Source organism: Gopherus evgoodei, chromosome 3 (assembly GCF_007399415.2).
Source record: "Gopherus evgoodei ecotype Sinaloan lineage chromosome 3, rGopEvg1_v1.p, whole genome shotgun sequence".
NCBI lineage: Eukaryota > Metazoa > Chordata > Testudines > Testudinidae > Gopherus > Gopherus evgoodei.
This window is the reverse complement of record NC_044324.1, coordinates 146303950-146325707: the sequence shown is the minus strand read 5'-3', so window position 1 is coordinate 146325707 and position 21758 is coordinate 146303950. Positions and strand designations below refer to the sequence as shown.

The following is a 21758-nucleotide window of genomic DNA, read 5'->3' as shown; positions in this document are numbered from 1 at the left end:
GCTCCAAATTAATTTGAGAAAATTATGGGCATCTACAGGGTAATAGTGGTGAAAATGGGTGTTGGAACGTCACCTTATCTATTGTGGGTGCTACCCGTGGTATAATAAGGGAAAGAGATGGATGAAATAACTATTTTCAGATGTAAACTATCCAAGACTTTTCTAAAACAAAATTTATCAAAGGTTTCTGATGCTATAAACTATAGGAATGGTGTACTTGTAGTATGTGTGTTTTCTCTGTACTCATAACCTAGGCTAGGACTTAGGAGAAACAGGATCAATTCCTTGCTTCTGTGCAGACTTCCTGTGTGACAATGGACAAGTCACTTAACCTTCTTTGGATGGTTCCAGTTGTATTCCATTGAAGGTTATGTGCATGCGCCCAAAGCTGGAGCTTTTGAAAGTAATACTATTCAGCAGTTTGTGCATGCGTCCTTGCATTGCCTCCTGGTTTCTCCTCAGGTGATAAATGGTGGGGCAGGCTACCAATGTCTCCAGTTCCTTTTCACCACTAGGTGGTCTGAGTCATAGCTTCTACTATACTCTCTTGTCCTTGGTGATGCATTTTCCAAAACATTTAGAAAAACTCTTTTTATTCTTCTTCATAGTTAAGATTTTATTGTTTTTGTTCTAAATTTTATAGTTTCAAGTTGTTTTATAGGATTAGATTGCGAAGTGCTTTGAGATCTACTGATGAGTGCTATATAGGAAATAAGTGGTGGTGGTGGTGGTGGTGTTATATTATATTTCCATAAAACAAACTACTTGGGTTTGGTTTCTGGTTTAAAATCTTCTTTAAAGTCTGCATATAATTGTTAAATTACTTACACCAAATATGCTTCTTAAGGTTTTTGCTTAAAGTTTAGTATTGAATATTTTTAGGGTTATTTTTAGGGTTATTGCCGTCTTGCATAACTGGATGGTTTTGCTGCATTCCAGCAAAGTAGCTGATTTTTTTACAAGATTTTGTAGCCTGAATATTTGATAGTCTGTTTAAGTCCCTTACTCTTATCAGTTTCAGAGTGGTAGTTAGCTACCTCTTAGCAAGATGTTCAACTTAGACAAAACTGAATCTAAATAATGTCCTGATCCATTGAGTGCCCTTCAGAGTGGTGTATATTAACGGAGGGAACATTTTGTATAGGCCACATAAAAAGAAGAAAAAAGTGAGGTCTTAAAAAGTATATGCACAATAGGCATGAAAGAGTTAAGTGATCACTGTTTTTATTCGGAAGTCTGCCATTTTTTAGCTTCAAATGCTTTGGCAACCAAGTACTAAGACTCAAGAGTATACCTTCTGGTTTATTTTTTCAATTGAAGTAGTGTTGGATTTCAAATGTCTCATTTTCTGGGGGCTTGTCTAAAAGGAGAAATTTACTGGCATAATTATACTGGTATAATTATGCTGCTAAATTTCTCAGTGCAGACGAATTCTGGGGGCTGAAGACATAAGACTTCACTGTGAGGTAAGCAGAGGGCAAGTGTGCTTTCAAATCTCAGTTAGTGTGTTTGTTTTTTTGGGAGGGGGGCTAATTCAAAGGAAGGAAAACAGTATGTTCTTCTTCGAGTGATTGCTCACATCCATTCCAGTTAGGTGTGCGCGCCGCGCGTGCATGTTCGTCGGAAACTTTTTACCCTAGCAACCCCAGTGGGCCGGCAGGTCGCCCCCTGGAGTGGCGCCGCCATGGCGCCCAATATATATCCCTGCCGGCCCGCCCGCTCCTCAGTTCCTTCTTACCGCCGTGTCGGTCGTTGGAACTGTGGAGCGCGGCATAGCTGTCCTCCACGTCCCTAGCTCTCCTAGTTCTCTATCGTTTATCTATCGTTCATCTCTAGTTCCATTATAGTTGTTAATTAGTTTGTTAAGCAGATAGTTAAGTTAAATAGTTGCTAAGTAGTTCTTTGCCGGGGGCTTAGCCCTTCCCGGCACCCGGCGCCAGGCTCATGCCTGTTTCGCCGGGCTTCAAGCAGTGTGCGGCCTGCAAGAAGCCCATGCCTACCAGCGATCCCCACGAAGCGTGCCTGAAGTGCCTCGGGGAATCGCACAGATCTGACAAGTGCCGCATCTGTAAGGCCTTTAAGCCGAGGACAAAGAAGGAGAGGGATCAAAGGCTCCGAACTCTCCTAATGGAGGCGGCACTTGACCCGACGGCTTCGCAGGCCGTGGTATCGGCACCGGCACCGGATCGCTCCGGCACCGAGAAGACTCCTCGGCACCGACCCTCTCCGGCACTGGAGTCAGAGCCAAGGCCGTCGAAGTCTGATACTCCGGCCAGGAAGACCCGGCTAGAGCGCCCGGCCTCGACATCGGCCGTGGCGCCGCCGGCACCGTCAGCACCGTTGACTCCGGGCCCGGCGGGTCCGTTGAGTCCGGTACCGCCGAGCTCCCCCATGAGATCTGGGGTTGAGATAGTGGTCCCGTCCACACCGGAGACCTTCGCCTCGGCTCGGGACCTTATTGCCCTGACTGAGCCCACTCGGCTGCCACCCCCGGTACCTCCGGTGCGGGTCGTGTCCAGAGGCAAGCCCATGATATCGGCACCGCCCAGAGACAGTCGTTCACGATCCAGGTCCCGACGTCTTGGGCGCTCCAGATCCCGACGCCGCTCGCAGTCCCGGCACCGCTCCCCTCAGCGGTACCGGTCGCACTCGCGGCACCGGTCGGCATCGAGACGGTCGCGGTCAGGCTCCAGTCGTCGACACCGGCACCGCGATTCCAGGAGCGGGTCCCGACGCTACTCGCCGCACCGGTCGACCTCCCGGCACCGAGCTGGTGGCAGGTCCCGGTCGACCTCCCGGCACCGAGCTGGTGGCAGGTCCCGGCACCGAAGCGGTGCCCGGTACCGATCAGGATCCCGGCACCGTGACAGATCCCGGTCCCGATCCCGATCCCGGCACCGATATGACTCCCGGCACCGGTCCCCGGCACCGAGACGATCCTCCGTGCCGGCCCGCGCAGACCCTTACCATCCAGGGTCGGCCCCACCATGGCCCTCGAGACAGCCGTCCGTATCTTCCCAGACGGACAGCGGGTATGCGCTGGGCACCGATAGGCAGGCAGCGCTGTTCGGTGATCCGCCGCTGCAGGACCAAGGCCCACAACAGTGGGGATTCTGGACACCCTGGGCATACCATCAGGCCCAGGGCCCCCAGCAGCTCCCTGCTAGACCGGCGACTGCGGAGCGTAGGGCCCCTGAAGCCTCGTTGTCTCGCCCCCCTCCCTCCCCGGAAGGGGAGGAAGGGTCCAAGCAGCAGGACTCCGCTACGGCTCCGGAGGCAGAGGCGAGGGCGGAGGAAGACCCTCAGTTAGACACTCTCGTGCCTGGGGTCTCATCTTCCTCCTCCCCGGATGAGGCGGTGGCGGGTACCTCCTCCAACAGTCCCCCCCCCGCTGGATCTCAGGGCGCACCAAGACCTCCTCAGGCGCTTGGCTCAAAATCTGAGTCTGCAGGCAGAGGAGGTCTCTGAGATAGAGGATCCAATTGTAACCATCCTCTCTTCTGATGCTCCCACCAGGGTCGCCCTGCCCTTCATACGGACCATCCAGGCCAACGCCAATACCATCTGGCAGTCCCCGGCCTCCATCCCTCCGACAGCGAAAGGAGTCGAGAGGAAGTACATGGCCCCTTCTATGGGATACGAATATCTCCATGTACACCCGACTCCGGGTTCACTGGTGGTGCAATCAGTGAACGATAGGGAGCGTCACGGCCAGGAGGCTCCAGCCCCCAAATCCAGAGAAGCCAGGCGGATGGACCTCCTTGGCCGTAAGGTGTATTCGGCTGGGGCGCTGCAGCTCAGGGTCTCCAACCAGCAGGCCCTGCTGAGCAGATATGCCTTTAATTCCTGGGTGGCAGTGGACAAATTTAAGGAGCTGCTGCCACAGGATGCTCGCCAAGAGTTTACGGCCATCTTGGACGAAGGCAAGAAGGTCGCACGCACGGCCTTACAAGCCTCCTTGGACGCTGCGGACTCGGCTGCCCGTACCCTCGCGTCAGGAGTTACGATGCGTCGCATCTCCTGGCTGCAGGTTTCCGGACTTCCGCCGGAGCTCCAGCATACCATACAGGACCTTCCTTTCGAAGGCCAGGGCCTGTTTTCTGATAAGACAGACCCCAGACTCAAGAGTCTAAAAGACAACCGGGTTATTATGCGGTCCCTCGGGATGCACACCCCCGTGACGCAGCGTAGACCCTTTAGGTCGCAACAACAGCAGCAACGTAGGCCGTTTTCCCAGTTCCGCCAGCGGCAGGACCTTTACAGGCGCCGCGGCAGGAACGGAAGGCGCAGACAGTCGGGGAACCAAGGGGGGCAGAACCAAGGCTCCTCAAAACCCCCGCCTGGTCCTAAGCCTTCATTTTGAAGGTGCGCCCGAGGGCGCGGTAACAGTTTCCCCTATGGATCCTTCCCCCCCGTTTTCCAACCGCCTTTCGTTTTTCCTCCCGGCGTGGTCCCAAATAACATCGGACCGCTGGGTCTTGAGCATGGTGCAGACGGGATACCGCCTGCAGTTTGTTTCATTTCCTCCTTCCCGCCCTCCTTCCTCGTCCCTCTTCAGGGACCCCTCTCACGAGCAATTCCTTCGGCAGGAGGTGAAGACGCTCCTCAGCAAAGGAGCTATAGAGGCGGTTCCGGAAAACGAGAAAGGCAAGGGGTTTTATTCCCGCTACTTTCTGATCCCCAAGGCCAAGGGGGGCCTCAGGCCTATCCTCGACCTGCGAGAACTCAACAAATACCTCGTGAAGTTGAAGTTCCGCATGGTATCCCTGGGGACCATTATTCCATCCCTGGATCCGGGAGACTGGTACGCCGCCCTCGACATGCAGGACGCGTATTTCCACATTGCCATTTGGCCACGCCACAGACGCTTTCTCCGCTTCGTTGTGGGGGCTCTTCATTATCAGTTTGCAGTCCTCCCATTCGGCCTGTCCATGGCCCCGAGGGTGTTTACAAAATGCATGGCAGTTGTCGTGGCGCATCTTCGGCGCAACCGTGTCCACGTGTTCCCTTATCTGGACGACTGGTTGATTCGGGGCACGTCGGAACACCAAGTCAACAGCCATGTCCGCGTGATCACCGGCATGTTTGCAAGTCTGGGCCTCTTGATAAACACAGACAAGTCCACCCTGAGGCCCACGCAGAAGGTGGAATTTATCGGGGCCGTCCTGGACGCCACTGTGGGCAGGGCCTCCCTGCCTCTGCAACGGTTTCAGACCATGGCGGCGATCGTTCAACGTTTGCGGTCAGCCCCATTGACGTCAGTGAGGACATGTCTAACCCTGTTAGGCCACATGGCGGCGTGCACCTTTGTGACCGACTACGCTCGGCTCCACATGAGGCCTCTCCAGCTGTGGCTTATCAGTCATTACAGGCCGGCAAGGCAACCGTTAGACATGTTAGTCACAATCCCCCAGAAGGTCTTAGATTCTCTCGGCTGGTGGTTAGACCAGTCCGTATTATGTGCGGGTCTTCCCTTCCACCCCTCTCAGCCCTCGGTATCCCTGACAACGGATGCCTCAGATCTAGGCTGGGGGGCCCACCTAGGGGCCCTGCGGACACAGGGCCTGTGGTCCCAGGAGGAGGTGGGGCTACACATCAACGTGCGGGAGTTGAGAGCGGTCCGCCTTGCTTGTCAAGCGTTCTGTCATCAGCTTCAGGGTCGTTGTGTCGCCGTGTTCACGGACAACACGACGACCATGTACTATATCAACAAGCAGGGCGGCACCAGGTCCTCCTCCCTGTGCCACGAGGCGATACGACTCTGGGACTTTTGCGTAGCCCACTCCATTCACCTCAGGGCTTCCTTCCTCCCTGGAGTACGGAACACGCTGGCGGATCGATTGAGCAGATCCTTCCTGTCACACGAGTGGTCCCTTCGCCCGGACGTCGCTCTCTCCATTTTCCGGAGGTGGGGTTATCCCCGGGTGGACCTCTTCGCGTCCAAGGGGAACAGGAAGTGCCAAGCGTTCTGCTCCTTTCAGGGCAGGGAGCCGGGGTTGATAGCGGATGCCTTCCTCATCCAGTGGTCGACCCACCTGTACTATGCGTTTCCCCCGTTCCCTCTGGTCCACAAGGTCCTCCTGAAGGTGCGCAGAGACAGGGCTCTCGTGATCATGGTGGCCCCGGCATGGCCCAGGCAGCACTGGTACACCATGCTGCTGGACTTGGCCATAGCCGACCCAGTTCCCCTGCCCCTTCATCCGGACCTGATTACCCAGGACCACGGGACCCTCTGTCACCCAGACCTGCAGTCGCTGCACCTGGCGGCGTGGCTCCTGCGTGGCTAACTGGTTCCGAGCTGCGCTGCTCCACGCCTGTGAGAGAGGTGCTCTTGAGCAGCAGGAAACCGTCCACAAGAGCCACATATTCGGCGAAATGGAAGCGCTTCTCCTGTTGGTGCGTAGAGAGAAATCTCCGCCCTATGGAAGTTTCGATAACCGAAATCTTAGACTACGTTTGGTCCCTCAAAGGGCAAGGTCTGGCCTTATCGTCGTTGCGAGTCCACCTAGCAGCTATCTCCACCTTTCACCCGGGTGCGGACGGTCGCTCCGTTTTTTCTCACCCGACGGTGTCGAGATTCCTGAAAGGGCTGGAACGTTTATTCCCTAACGTCCGTCCCCCTGCTTCAACCTGGGATCTTAACCTGGTGTTGTCCCGGCTCATGGGGCCCCCCTTTGAGCCGTTAGCTACTTGCTCCCTGCTCTACCTCTCTTGGAAAACTGCCTTTCTAGTGGCTATCACCTCAGCTAGACGGGTGTCGGAGCTCCGAGCTCTTGTGGTAGACCCCCAATATACGGTCTTCCACAAGGACAAGGTGCAGCTGAGACCACACCCTGCTTTTCTGCCCAAGGTGGTCTCAGCCTTCCACGTCAACCAAGAGATTTTCCTTCCGTTTTTTTTCCCAAAACCTCACTCCTCAGGCAGGGAGCAGCAGCTCCACTCGCTGGATGTCCGTAGGGCTCTCGCGTTCTACATAGAGAGGACTAAGCCCTTCCGAAAATCCCCCCAGCTTTTCGTGGCGGTAGCAGATCGTATGAAAGGGCTTCCTATCTCCTCCCAGAGGGTATCCTCTTGGGTTACGTCCTGTATCAGGACCTGTTATGACTTGGCCCATGTCCCTACGGGCCGTGTGACTGCGCATTCTACCAGGGCGCAGGCGTCGTCGCTGGCTTTCCTCGCCCGCGTGCCCATCCAGGAAATCTGTCGGGCAGCGACCTGGTCATCGGTCCACACCTTTGCTTCCCACTACGCCCTGGTCCAGCAGTCGAGGGAGGATGCGGCCTTCGGAACTGCAGTGCTCCGTGCCGCGACTTCTCACTCCGACCCCACCGCCTAGGTATGGCTTGGGAGTCACCTAACTGGAATGGATGTGAGCAATCACTCGAAGAAGAAAAGACGGTTACTCACCTTTGTAACTGTTGTTCTTCGAGATGTGTTGCTCACATCCATTCCACACCCGCCCTCCTTCCCCACTGTCGGAGTAGCCGGCAAGAAGGAACTGAGGAGCGGGCGGGCCGGCAGGGATATATATTGGGCGCCATGGCGGCGCCACTCCAGGGGGCGACCTGCCGGCCCACTGGGGTTGCTAGGGTAAAAAGTTTCCGACGAACGTGCACGCGCGGCGCGCACACCTAACTGGAATGGATGTGAGCAACACATCTCGAAGAACAACAGTTACAAAGGTGAGTAACCGTCTTTTGCTACTTTTTTGTAACTTGAATTGTTAAAAAGTATAATTAAAAAGATCAGAGATGAACAATTTGGAATCTCTCTTTAGCTTATCTCCACAGCCCATCTGTGCTGCATTGCTTTATTATTGTACTGTTTGACCGATAGCAGTCTCAGTCAGGAAATGCCATTGGTATTCACCATTTGGCCCTTCTTCACTGCTTCTGTTTACGCTGGAGAATATTTAATGTGGTTTTAGAAGTGTAGCCAGCAAAGTAAGATACTGTACTTTGGTAATTTTTATATAATTGAGTACATCGGCTCTCTGGTTAAGAGAGCATTAGTAGTCTGCTATTCTTGTTTCCTTGAAATGAATGCAAAAAAACAATTCAGCCTTAACTTTGAGGAGATCAGTTATTGCTAAAAGATATCTATATGTGTACAAAGACAAAATTCATTTGTGAGGTCTCTGTGGTATTATAGCAATGTGGGTTGAAGTCAATCTTAGTGAAAAAGTTTATTGATTGTCTGTCTTTTCACAAGAAGTGAATATTGAAAGTGGGAGGATTGTTTAACTTAAACATAGACTGTCAAATCATTAATGATTACTTGCTCTCCATCTCTCTTCCTAGACTTCCAAGTAGCTCTAAATCAGTTTAATAGCATATTTCTGTTTCTGCCTTTTTTTTGTTTTTGTTTTTTAGGTTAATCTTAAGAGACCATGTCCATTCTGGGCTGATGATGGCCATTGTTCTATCAGAGATTGTCACGTAGAGCCTTGTCCTGAGGTATGGATCAAAGTAAAACAAGAAATCATTATTTTCTCACATAGCCAGACCAATTTCTTCTATGGTTATCTCCTGGTTTAAACAATCTCTGTACCTCCCATGCAGATCCTCTTTATTTTTATATATTTTTTTAGATTTATATCTCTGTGCTGTAGCAGATTTAGGAACTACTGCCAATGCCAAACTTCTCAGTTTGAATAGCTTGAACATGCATAGTTCAGTTAATTCCTCTCATTTTAAGTCATTATTCCCCTCCATAATAGTCTTATTTCATGGCTAACGTCATTAGTGAAATTAACTATATGTAAAGCGCTGTCAGATGTGCAAATTAAACAGTTTTTTAATTGTAGTAATCTTTTCATTTTACTTATAACAGTAGTTGATTAAAAATTTTCATAGAAGTGTGATCAAGTTGATATAACTTTTAAAATGTTTCAGTTTTTGTTTTAAACTTCTGATAGTGTGCTTTTTTTCCTTTTCCAACAGATAATAGTTAAAAACATTGTGGATTGTTCTAAAATAGTAAAGCTGGAGTTGAATGCAAAATTATTTTAAGTTATTGGTGCACTACCTTATAATGTCTCTTCTTTTACAAAAATGGCTCAACTGTATATAGATAAATTATTTTTTAAATTAAAGCTTAGAATTTGGACAACATTCTAGAATGTAGCAAAAATTGTAGCATAAACCTGAACATGCCATTTTTTTTATTATGCTTTTTCTTTTTCTCATATTTCTAATCCTAGTCCAGTCTGTCCTTCCCACTCCAAAGCAAGTGTCATGAACAGCCTCAGTACTCTCAGGAGGAGCTTCTGGGTTCTGAGCACTTTTGAAAATTTGGCCACTTTGTTTAGATAACTGGGAGCCCAACTCGATTTGAAAATCTGAGTCAATTATTCGTCAATTTGGATGGTCAGAATAGTTTGCATTTTTGTAGCTCCCTTCATCCAGATGCCAAAGCATTCTACAAACATTTATTAAAGAAGTTTCATGACACGTGTGGGAGTAGAATTGACATTTTCATCCTGTCACCCAACTGAGTGCTTGGAACAGGCATACAATGTGTATATGTAACTTTTATGCTTTTGGAATGTACACATGATAAACTTCAGTTCCTCCTAGACTGTTGAGTTGAAGGTTGTACTTTGTCAGTTGAAAGCTAATTTTCCCTAGACTTGCAATTAAAAAATCAGATTTGGTAGATGAAATTGAGGCATTGTATTCATATTGGTTAGAGAGAAATTTTTCTTGCATACTTTTGTAGACTTTCCAGAACTACTTTAAATTATAGGGATGAGCTTTATTAGACAAATGTGTGTATTTACACACCATTCTAGTCTCTAATGTTTAATATCTGCTAGTGAAATCTTAGATTGCTCAAACAAATTGGCAGTAATAAACTTAGTTATTGCCACTTTTGTTCAGGGTAATACAACTGAAATACTTATTAATAATAGTATCCATTAGTGATAAAATTAAACGATGGGTATCCAAAGTATTAGCTATTGCTCATTGTTTTGTCAGGCAAAAATAAGTACCAAATAATTAAAAGAAACTGAAATAAGCTTTCAACCTAGGTCTACACTGGGGTGGGAGGGAGTTGACCTAAGATACACAACTTCAGCTACGCGAATTGCGTAGCTGAAGTTGGCATATCTTAGGTCAATTTACCTGGCTGTGAGGACGGCAGCGACTCGACCGCTGCCGCTCCCCCGTCGACTCTGGAATCCGGAGTCGACGGCAGAGCGATCGGAGATTGATTTTTATTGCGTCTTCACTAGACGTGATAAATCAATCCCCAATAGATTGATTACTACCTGCCGATCCAGCGGATAGTGTAGACATACAGCTGACTGCTCTTATCTGGGTTGGATTAGCAAACATAAATCAAGAGAACTAGGAATCACCCCAGCAAGGAATTAAAAGGTGTCAACTTGCAGAAAACAGATAACAGCTTAACAGGCATTGTGGCATAATCGTTTTTGTGAACAGTGGGGAAAAAAGACGGTAATTTCTTTTTTTATTTTAGAGTAAAGTACCAATTGGAATTAAAGCTGGGAGTTCTAATAAAGTAAGTAATATATTTTTATTTTCCAAGCTATTTTTCTGATTTTAAAAAAAACAAACCCAAAATTACAAATACTATGTATAGTCTTTATTGTCCATTTTTAGCCTTGGATCAGTGGTAAACTTTATTTTTTACATATGTCTGCTCATGTATGTGGTTTTCTGCTTATAACAAAAAAAAACAAACCCTGTGCCTTTTATGTATTCAGTGTGAAGGAATTGTGGGTAAATAACAAATATTGTATGTATATATTTGGTGTTATGTATGATTGCCACATACAGTTCAATCCAGCATTGTGTGCTGGCAGCACTGAGTCTCAGCAGACTAATCGGCTCTGAAGAAAAGTGGCTTGGTGTGTTACATCAAAGTTTTGAGAGTCTCTGGGTTAGGATAAAAGGGGTAAAAAACAAGGGTGATGTCATGCTAGGAATCTATTACAGGCCACCTAACCAGGTGGATGAGGCTTTTTTTAAACAACTAACAAAATCATCCAAAGCCCAAGACTTGCTGGTGATGGGGGACTTCAACTATCCAGATATATGTTGGGAAAATAACACCGTGGGGCACAGACTATCCAATAAGTTCCTGGACTGCATTGCAGACAACTTTTTATTTCAGAAGGCTGAAAAAGCTACTGGGGGGAAGCTGTTCTAGACTTGATTTTAACAAATAGGGAGGAACTCATTGAGAATTTGAAAGTAGAAGGAAGCTTGGGTGAAAGTGATCATGAAATCATAGAGTTTGCAATTCTAAGGAAGGGTAGAAGGGAGAACAGCAAAATAGAGACAATGGATTTCAGGAAGGCGGATTTTGGTAAGCTCAGAGAGCTGATAGGTAAGGTCCCATGGGAATCAAGACTGAGGGGAAAAACAACTGAGGAGAGTTGGCAGTTTTTCAAAGGGACACTATTAAGAGCCCAAAAGCAAGCTATTCCGATGGGTAGGAGAGATAGAAAATGTGGCTAAAGACCACCTTGGCTTAACCACGAGATCTTGCATGACCTGCAAAATAAAAAGGAGTCATATAAAAAATGGAAACTAGGTCAGATTACAAAGGAGGAATATAGGCAAATAACACAGGAATGCAGGGGCAAGATTAGAAAGGCAAAGGCACAAAATGAGCTCAAACTAGCTATGGGAGTAAAGGGAAACAAAAAGACTTTTTATCAGTACATTAGAAGCAAGAGGAAGACCAAGGACAGGGTAGGTCCACTGCTCAGTGAGGAGGGAGAAACAGTAATCGGAAACTTGGAAATGGCAGAGATGCTTAATGACTTCTTTGTTTCGGTCTTCACTGAGAAGTCTGAAGGAATGTCTAACATAGTGAATGCTTATGGGAAGGGGGTAGGTTTAGAAGATAAAATAAAAAAAGAGCAAGTTAAAAATCACTTAGAAAAGTTAGATGCCTGCAAGTCACCAGGGCCTGATGGAATGCATCCTAGAATACTCAAGGAGTTAATAGAGGAGGTATCTGAGCCTCTAGCTATTATCTTTGGAAAGTCATGGGAGATGGGAGAGATTCCAGAAGCCTGGAAAAGGGCAAATATAGTGCCTATCTATAAAAAGGGAAATAAAAACAACCCAGGAAACTACAGACCAGTTAGTTTAACTTCTGTGCCAGGGAAGATAATGGAGCAGGTAATTAAAGAAATCATCTGCAAACACTTGGAAGGTGGTAAGGTGACAGGGAATAGCCAGCATGGATTTGTAAAGAACAAATCGTGTCAAACCAGTCTGATAGCTTTCTTTGATAGGATAACTAGTCTTGTGGATGAGGGAGAAGCAGTGGATGTGGTATACCTAGACTTAAGTAAGGCATTTGATACGGTCTCACATGATATCCTTATCGATAAACTAGGCAAATACAATTTAGATGGGGCTACTATAAGGTGGAAGCATAACTGACTGGATAACCGTACTCAGAGAGTAATTATTAATGGCTCCCAATCCTACTGGAAAGGTATAACAAGTGGGGTTCCACAGGAGTCTGTTTTGGGACCGGCTCTGTTCAATATCTTCATCAACAACTTAGATGTTGGCATAGAAAGTATGCTTATTAAGTTTGCAGACGATACCAAACTGGGAGGGATTGCAACTGCTTTGGAGGACAGGGTCAAAATTCAAAATGATCTGGACAAATTGGAGAAATGGTCTGAGGTAAACCGGATGAAGTTCAGTAAAGACAAATGCAAAGTGCTCCACTTAGGAAGGAACAATCAGTTTCACACATACAGAATGGGAAGAGACTGTCTAGAAAGGAGTATGACAGAAAGAGATCTAGGGGTCATAGTGGACCACAAGCTAAATATGAGTCAACAGTGTGATACTGTTGCAAAAAAAGCAAACGTGATTCTGGGATGCATTAACAGGTGTGTTGTAAACAAGACACGAGAAGTCATTCTTCTGCTCTACTCTGCGCTGGTTAGGCCTCAACTGGAGTATTGTGTCCAGTTCTGGGCACTGCATTTCAAGAAAGATGTGGAGAAATTGGAGAAGGTCCAGAGAAGAGCAACAAGAATGATGAAAGGTCTTGAGAACATGACCTATGAAGGAAGGCTGTAAGAATTGGGTTTATTTAGTTTGGAAAAGAGAAGACTGAGAGGGGATATGATAGCAGTTTTCAAGTATCTAAAAGGGTGTCATCAGGAGGAGGGAGAAAACTTGTTCACCTTAGCCTCTAATGATAGAACAAGAAGCAATGGGCTTAAACTGCAGCAAGGGAGATTTAGGTTGGACATTAGGAAAAAGTTCCTAACTGTCAGGGTAGTTAAACACTGGACTAAATTGCCTAGGGAGGTTGTGGAATCTCCATCTCTGGAGATATTTAAGAGTAGGTTAGATAAATGTCCATCAGGGATGTTCTAGACAGTATTTGGTCCTGCCATGAGGGCAGGGGACTGGACTCGATTCGATGACCTCTCGAGGTCCCTTCCAGTCCTAGAGTCTGAGTCTATGAGTCTATGAATAAAAGGTAAGGTGGAAGGGTGAGCTCTGTGGGGAACAGAGTTCTCGTAAATGAACTCCTCATCCTTTCCCTTTCTGCGTCTCCCTGTTGTGAGCCTATTCATTGGTCCCCAGACATGCAGCATGGTAGGGGTTCTATTACCTTATGGCTACACATAGCCCACAATTATGAACATGGAGGAAGAATCTAATAACAGAATTTCAGGTGGAGAAGCCAGAATGACTAGAGAGCCAGTAATTTCTTTTTTTTAATGAAATATAGGACACCTATCCTGACTGTATAAATATTGAGAGGTCCCCTTTCTCTCAGCACTGTTTTATTTTAAAGTAACTTTTAAACCTTCTGACTCCAACTCTGTTTGAGCTGAGTGTGCATTGGAAAAACCTGAAACGAATGCTCCTCTGGGAGCATGTCAGCTTCTATAACACTCTTCTCTGACCAGAGAAACCTGAGTGCCAGTGTCCCTCCAGTTTAGGCATACCTTGCCATTCACTTTCTATATCATCCGCCAATATGTCAGACCTTACAAAATTCATTAGGGTCTCCTCAGACACCTCTGTGGGTCCTGAGTCTAAGGTAGCTGCGTTAACCTGGGCTGATGGGAGTTTGTATTTGAATTCCCTTTATTGTGGACTGTCTCTTTTCATGTGCTCAGTGGAGCCATATCAGTAGCACTTGCTTGGGCTGTGCTTGTGTGTAAATATGTCTGACAGGATATTTTTCCATAAAGAGTAACAGGTAAGGTATGTGGTCTAGTGAGTTTGTCAGGTCTGAGGTGAGATGTTTGCAAAAAAACAGGGGACCCTTTGGCAAGGGGTCTCTGTGTAGCAGTATGTTGATGCATTTAGTCCTTTGAGGTGAAAACTCAGCCCAACAATGAGATTTGTAAACTTAAACTAGCCACTAATTATTTGTTAGGTCATGAGCACACTGTCTGCTCCTGCTTGCCTCTCTTCAGTGCATCCTTTCCACTTCTCCAAAATCTACCTCTTAAGAAAGATGTGCAGATCCTCTTCAAAGCTTTGCAGTTCCAGTAACCTCCTAGATGATCCCATCACCATCTCGCTCATTCTGTCCAAAAATTAAACTTTTTTTTTCTCCTCTTCACTGGTTTGTCATTTTTCTGTATCACATTCAAAATCCTTCTCCTTGCCCCTTTAAGGCCCTTTATAATCTCACCACTGCCTATGTCTCTGCTCTGATCCCTCCTGTGCTTATCTGGACCCTTTATTGTCCTTGCTGCTGTATCATTCTTTTCTCAGACTCTTAGCTTAGTACATTTTTCATGCTGCCCCTTTGCTTGGGACAGTCTCCCCCTTCATGTTTTGTCAAGTGCTCTTTCTCCTTTTCCCTAATTCATTCAAATCTCTTCATTCAAACACTCTTTGAGTCCTGTGGTGATCTCTCCACCTCTGAATTGTTGTCCTGGGATTTTTCTTGTCAGTGTTCCATTGCAACGTGTTCAATAGAAGGAACATGAATTACTTTTATTACTGTAACACAGTGGTTCTCAAACTGTTTGGTTGCCACCCCAAAAAGTGTGGAGGACACCATTTTGCTTTGAACAGCATGACCTCCACATATGGTGCATACCAGCTCATGATGTTCAGAAGGCACCATTTTACTCTACACAATGTCATCCTCCACATGGCATGGATATGTGGTCACGCTGTGTGGAAGGTACCATTGTGCTCCATGCTGTCTGGGGTCTCAGCTGGAAATACTTAATCAAAAAAAGTTTGGGAACCTCTGCCATAATGTCTCAGAGCCCTAGTTATCAACTGGGAGCCCTGTGTTAGGTGCTTTACAAACCAGAACAAAAAGATTTCTTCTCTTCCCCAAAGAACTTGGACAACAGATGGAGTACAAGGAAACAATGAGACAATATTGGTCAGCATGATAGGCAGTGATCTCAAAACACCAGCAGTCTAACCAAGTCAATTTGTATGAATAGCCTTACTCACTAATGCTACTTTGAAGTAAGGGTCCATCATTTTCTATTATAAATCTGCGTTTTAAATGTTTTATAATTTATGCTGCTTGCTAAAACTTTACAGAACACAATAATTATTTTTATAAAATGGTTTTAAATTACAGAAATACAAAATGTTTGTGATGCTTTTGCTCTTGTAAAATTGATTTGATGCTTATGAAAAGAAATAACAATTTACATACATTTTATAAAAAATATATAAGCACTAAAAGTATTGATACCTTGCTGTGAGTATGCAAATATGTCTGTCTTCTGTTGCTTGCGAACACTTAGGAACCATTCAGCAGCATTATTTTCTATAGATGAGAGGAGGAATGCTATGTTGGTGTGTGGGCTGCAGATGGAACAAAAAGGCTTTTATAAATGCACAGAAGATAAGAAAATGAAGTTTAGGAGAAGTTTTGACCACAAAGCTAGCCTCAGAAATTAACAAGCTGTAATGGAAATGTTACAGTTAATCTAATAATTTCTTCCTTTTCCTGATTTCTCCTGAAGATCTGATCAAAATCTCTAACTTCACTTTTTATTTTTAGCATGTATTTCTGGACACTGACTTCTCACTTTACTGCGTAAAGATACAGTATTCTGAAACCTCTTTCCCACCCCTAGACATTGATGCTACCAAATACAGTAGTTTCTTCAAGTCAATAAAATTTAATATGGTCTGACAGCATGTATTTGCATGATGAATTCGGGTTTGTCTATGCTGCAATGAAAAACCTGTGACTGGCTCATGCCAGCTGACTCAGGGTATGTCTACACGACGGGATTATTCTGATTTTACATAAACTGGTTTTGTAAAACAGATTATATAAAGTCGAGTGCACGCGGCCACACTAAGCACATTAATTCGGTGGTGTGTGTCCATGGTCCGAGGCTAGAGTCGATTTTTGGAGCGTTGCACTATGGGTAGCTATCCCAGTGTCTCCCCCGCCCATTGCAATTCTGGGTTGAGACCCCAATGCACGATGGTGCAAAAACAGTGTCGCGGGTGATTCTGGGTAAATGTCGTCACTCATTCCTTCCTCCAAGAAAGCAACGGCAGACAATCATTTCGCGCCCTTTTTCTCTGGATTGCCCTGGCAGATGCCATAGCATGGCAACCATGGAGCCCGTTCAGCTTTTTTTTTACTGTCACCGTATGTCTACTGGATGTTGCTAACAGACGCGGTACTACAGCACTACACAGCAGCATTCATTTGCCTTTGCAAGATAGCAGAGATGGTTACCAGTCGTTCTGTACCGTCTGCTGTGCCACTGTAAATTGGCGATGAGATGATGGTTATCAGTTGTTCTGTACCATCTGCTACTGTCATGGGTGCCCCTGGCTGAGGTCAGCCGGGGGCGCAAAGGCAAAAATGGGAATGACTCCCTGAGTTAATCCCTCCTTTAAGGTATCTAAAAATAGTCAGTCCTGCCTAGAATATGGGGCAAGTGTACTAGAGAACCAGTGTACCAGAGAACCAGAGCGCACAGCCGTTCTGTGTCAGATCCTGCAGAAATGATGAGCTACATTTCGTTCTAGGGGGTGCCCCTGCAACAACCCCACTCGTTGCTTCCCTGCTCTCCCAACCCTCCTGGGCTACCGTTGCAGTGTCCCCCCATTTGTGTGATGAAGTAATAAAGAATGCAGGAATAAGAAACACTGACTTGTTAGTGAGATAAAATGAGGGGGAGGCAGCTTCCAGCTGCTGTGATAGTCCAGGCAGTACAGAATCTTTTCTTTACACATGAAAGGGAGTGGGCTGATGGAGCTCAGCTCCCAGTTGCTATGATGAAGACGGTTACCAGCCATTCTGTACCATCTACTGGGAATGACCGGAAGTCATTCCTATTTTTACCCAGGCGCCCCCAGCTGACCTCACCTGAGGCCAGCCAGGAGCACTCACAGGCTGATGACAAGGATGGTTACCAGTCCTACTGCACTGTATTGTCTGCCACCTGGGAAGGGAGGAGAGAGGATGCTGCTGTTCATTGCCCCAGCACCGTGTCTATCAGCAGCATGCAGTAGACATACGGTGACATTGAAAAAAGTCAACAAACGATTTTTTCCCCTTTTCTTTCACGGGGAGGGAGGGGGAGTAAATTGACAAGCTATACCCTGAACCACCCTGGACAATGTGTTTGACCCTACAGGCATTGGGAGCTCAGCCAAGAATGCAAATACTTTTCGGAGACTGCTGGGGACCGTGGGATAGCTGGAGTCCTCATACCCCCTCCATCCCTCCATGAGCGTCCATTTGATTCTTTGGCTTTCCGTTACGCTCGTCATGCAGCACTGTGCTGTGGACTCTGTATCATAGCCTGGAGATTTTTTTCAAATGCTTTGGCATTTCATCTTCTGTAACGGAGCTCTGATAGGACAGATTTGTCTCCCCATACAATGGTCAGATCCAGTATCTCCCATACGGTCCATGCTAGAGTTCTTTTTGGATTTGGGACTGCATCGCCACCTGTGCTGATCAGAGCTCCACGCTGAGCAAACAGGAAATGAAATTCAAAAGTTTGCGGGGCTTTTCCTGTCTACCTGACCACTGCATCCAAGTTCAGATCGCTGTCCAGAGCGGTCACTATGGTGCACTGTGGGATACCGCCCGGAGGCCAATACCGTCGATTTGTGGCCACACTAACCCTAATCTGATATGGTAATACCGATTTCAGCACTACTCCTCTCATCGGGGAGGAGTACAGAAACCAGTTTAAGGAGCCCTTTATATAGATATAAAGGGCATGGTTGTGTGGATGGGTGCAGCGTTAAATCGGTTTAACGTTGCTAAAATCGGTTTAAACGTGTAGCGTAGACCAGGCCTCAGACTCATGAGGCTCACGCTGCAGGGCTGTTTCATTGCAGTGTAGACTTCTGGGCTTGGGCTGGAGCCTAAGCTGTGGGACTCTGTGAGGTGGGAGTGTCCCAGAGCTCAGACTCCAGCATAAAGTCTATTCTGCAATGAAACTGCCCGAGCCTCATGAGCTCAAGTCAGCAGGTACTGGTCCTGGCACAGCAGATCACAGGATATGCAAGTACAGAGGCCCAAGGAGTCCAAAAGGGCCAATCATCAGGATCAAGGGCGGGGCTCCAGGGCCACATCCATGGTACCTGCACCCCATGCTCCTCCTTCAGCCATGTCAGTTCCGCACCATACTCCCTCAGCACTTGAAGACCCCCCATCTGACAAGGAACCTGGTGTTTGCAGGTGGGTGCAACTCTTGAGTCAGCACCACAGTCCGCCCCGAATAGGGCAGATGTACCCAAGCCAGCTTTCAGGGAGTCTGAGGGTCAGGAGGACCCGGTCCCTCGGGCCTCCTCATCCTCTTCGCTGGATGAGGCGGTGATTGGCACCTCCACCACCACACTCCCTGCAATGCACAGTAGGGTGCACCAGGACCTTCTTAGGAAGGTGGCCCAAAACTTACATCTCCAGAAGACTCGGACCACATGGTGGACATTCTTGCCCCAGAGGGTCCTTCTAGGGTAGCCTTGCCCTTTATAAAGACCATACAGAACACCACAAAGGTGCTATGGCAGATCCTGACCTCCATACTTCCCACAACCAAAGGGGTGGAAAGGAGGTATTTTGTGCTGCCAAAGGATTATGAACATCTTTTTACCCATCCCCAGCCTGGAACATTAGTGGTGAATGCAGTGAGCCACAAAGAGCGGCGAGGTCAACCAGGTCCTGCCCCAAAGTCACAGGATGCTAAGAAGCTGGACCTTTACGGCTATAAAGTCTACTCGACCAGGGTGCTTCAGCTTCACGTTGCTAATCAGCTAGTGGTGCTCAGCTGCTATGCCTTCAATTCCTGGAGAGTGCTAGCTAAGTTCCAAGAATTGCTCCTATCAGACTCATGTCCGGAGTTCGCAGCACCTCTTGAGGAGGGCAAGGTGGTGTCAAGGACCTCCTTCTAGGCTGCAACTGCCTCTGCATCTCAGACCACGGCCACAGCAATCACCATGAGACGGAGTGCCTGGTTACAGGTTTCGGGCATACCTCCGGAGGTCCAGAACGCCATTCAGGACCTGCCATTTGACTGCGCAGCTTTGTTTGCTGAGAACATGGGCTCTTGCTTGCACAGTCAGAAAGACTTGAGGGTGACATTGAAGTCCCTGGGAATCCACACTCCTGCACCCCAGAGGAAGCCCTTCAAACCCCAGGCTTCCTTCTGCTTCTACTCCAGACCCCCTAGGCAGGACTCCACCAGGAGAAGGGGTAGGAATAATAGGAGATACCAGTCACAGTTCTCAGGCCATGACCTGGGCTCATCCAAACAGCCCCTGGGGCCAAAACCTAACTTTTGAAGGTTCACTTGAAGATGGCACACCAGGACTCAATCCAGATCCTTACCCTCCCTTCTTCTACCATGCTTGGTCCCAGATCACAACAGATCGCTGGGCTTTGAGCACGATAGGGGTGGGATATTCTATCCAATTCTGTTCCCTACTGCCTTCTCCGTCCCTCTTCAGGGACCCTTCTCATGAGCAATTCCTGCTCCAGGAGGTGCAATTGCTCCTCACTCTGGGGGTGATAGAGGAGGTTCCTCAGGAGTTCAGGGGCAAGGGATTTTAGTCCCGATACTTCCTTATCTCCAAGGCCAAGGGTGGACTGTGACCTATTCTGGATCTGAGACCTCAGTGCATTCATCAAGACAGCCAGGTTTCGCATGGTCTCCCTAGCCTTTATCATTCCTTCCCTGGATCCAGGGGACTGGTACGCTGCCCTCGACATGCAGGTTGCTTACTTCCATATCTCTTGTTATCCCGGCCCACAGATGGTTTCTTCGCTTTGTGGCCAGTGGCCAGCACTACCAGTTCACAGTGCTCCCGTTTTGGGCTCTCAGCAGCCACCAGAGTGTTCGCGAAGTGCATGGCAGTCATGGCAGCCTTCCTCCACAAACGTCAAGTACAAGTATTCCTGTACCTGGATGACTGGCTCATCAAGGCCAAGTTGCAAGCACAAGCGGAGGTGCATGTGGCTCTGGCCCACACCACGTTCCTCAGACTGGGCCTCATAATAAATGTGCCCAAATCCACGCTGGTCTCTACACAGAGAATAGAGTTCATAGGGGTTCTCTTGGACTCCGTGCAAGCCAGGCCATCCCTGCCTGAGCCGCACTTCCAAGCCCTCGGGCGTTATCCAGAATCTCTGCCGATTCCCCCCAGAACGGCCAGAAACTGCATGAAATGGCTGGGGCATATGGTGGTGTGCACATACGTGGTCTAGCACACCAGACTACATCTCAGACCACTCCAGGCATGGTTGGCTCAAATGTATAGATCCAGCCGAGACCCAATGAACAGGATAGTTACCCTTTCCCCTCTGTCTTGAGTCTCTACACTGGTGGCTATGGCCGCAAGTAGTCTGTGTGGGAGTTCCCTTTGCCAAACCGCAACCTACCATGTCGCTGATCACAGACGCCTCGGCACTGGGGTGGGGAGCATCTAGGCCAGAGGTGGGCAAACTTTTTGGGCTGAGGGCCACATCTGGGTGGGGACATTTGTATGCCAGGGCGGGGGTTGGTGTGTGGGAGGGAGTGTGGGGTGTAGGAGGGGGTGTGATGTGCAGGAAGGGTCTCAGGGCAAGGGATTGGGGCAGAGGAGGGGTGTGAGGTGCATGAGGGGGCTCAGGGAAGGGGGTTGGGGTGCAGGGTGTGTGGGGTGCAGGAGGAGGCTCAGGGCAGGGGTGCAGGAGGGATGTGGACTGCAGGAGGGGTCTCAGGGCAGAGGGTTGGGGTGCAGGGAGATGTGGGGTGTACAAGGGGGCTCAGGACAGGGAGTTGGGGTGCAGGGGGGCTGCGGGATGCAGGCAGGGGGCTTAGGGCAGGGAGTTGGGGAGTGGGGTGCAAGCGAGGTTCGGGCTCCGGCCCAGCACTACTTACCTAAAGCAGCTCCGGGGTGGCAGCAGCACACATCAGAGCCAGGGCAGGCTCCTTGCATGCCAGCCCTGTCTCCGCGCCACTGTGGCCCCTGGGGGTAGGAGAGACGGAGGGCTCCACATTCGCTGCCATTGCTATGTCTCCAGGTACCTACCGCGAAGCGTTCCCGGCCAATGGGAACTGCTGGGGGTGGTGCCTGGAGGCAAGGGCAAGAATCCTCTGTTTCCCCCCCCCCCTCCCGCCTGGGGGCTGCAGGGAAGTGGTGCTGGCTGCTTCTGAGAGCGGCACGGGGCCCGCAACACTGTGGTGGGGCAATCCCACGGGCCGGATCCGAAGCCCTGAGGGGCCAGATCCAGCCCGTGGGCCATAGTTTGCCCACCCCTGATCTAGGCAGTATCAGAACTCA

At 48.4% G+C, this 21758-nt stretch overlaps 1 protein-coding gene across 1 annotated transcript in view; it reads left to right on the top strand.

Annotated features, from left to right (window-relative positions):
• The window catches only part of ERO1B (endoplasmic reticulum oxidoreductase 1 beta), a 68985-nt gene that overhangs the window by 14882 nt on the left and 32345 nt on the right, over positions 1 to 21758 (top strand). The window contains exons 3-4 of the mRNA XM_030556948.1: positions 8373 to 8456; positions 10486 to 10527. Coding sequence (XP_030412808.1) covers positions 8373 to 8456; positions 10486 to 10527 — 126 coding nt within the window. The remainder of the gene's footprint in view (positions 1 to 8372; positions 8457 to 10485; positions 10528 to 21758) is intronic.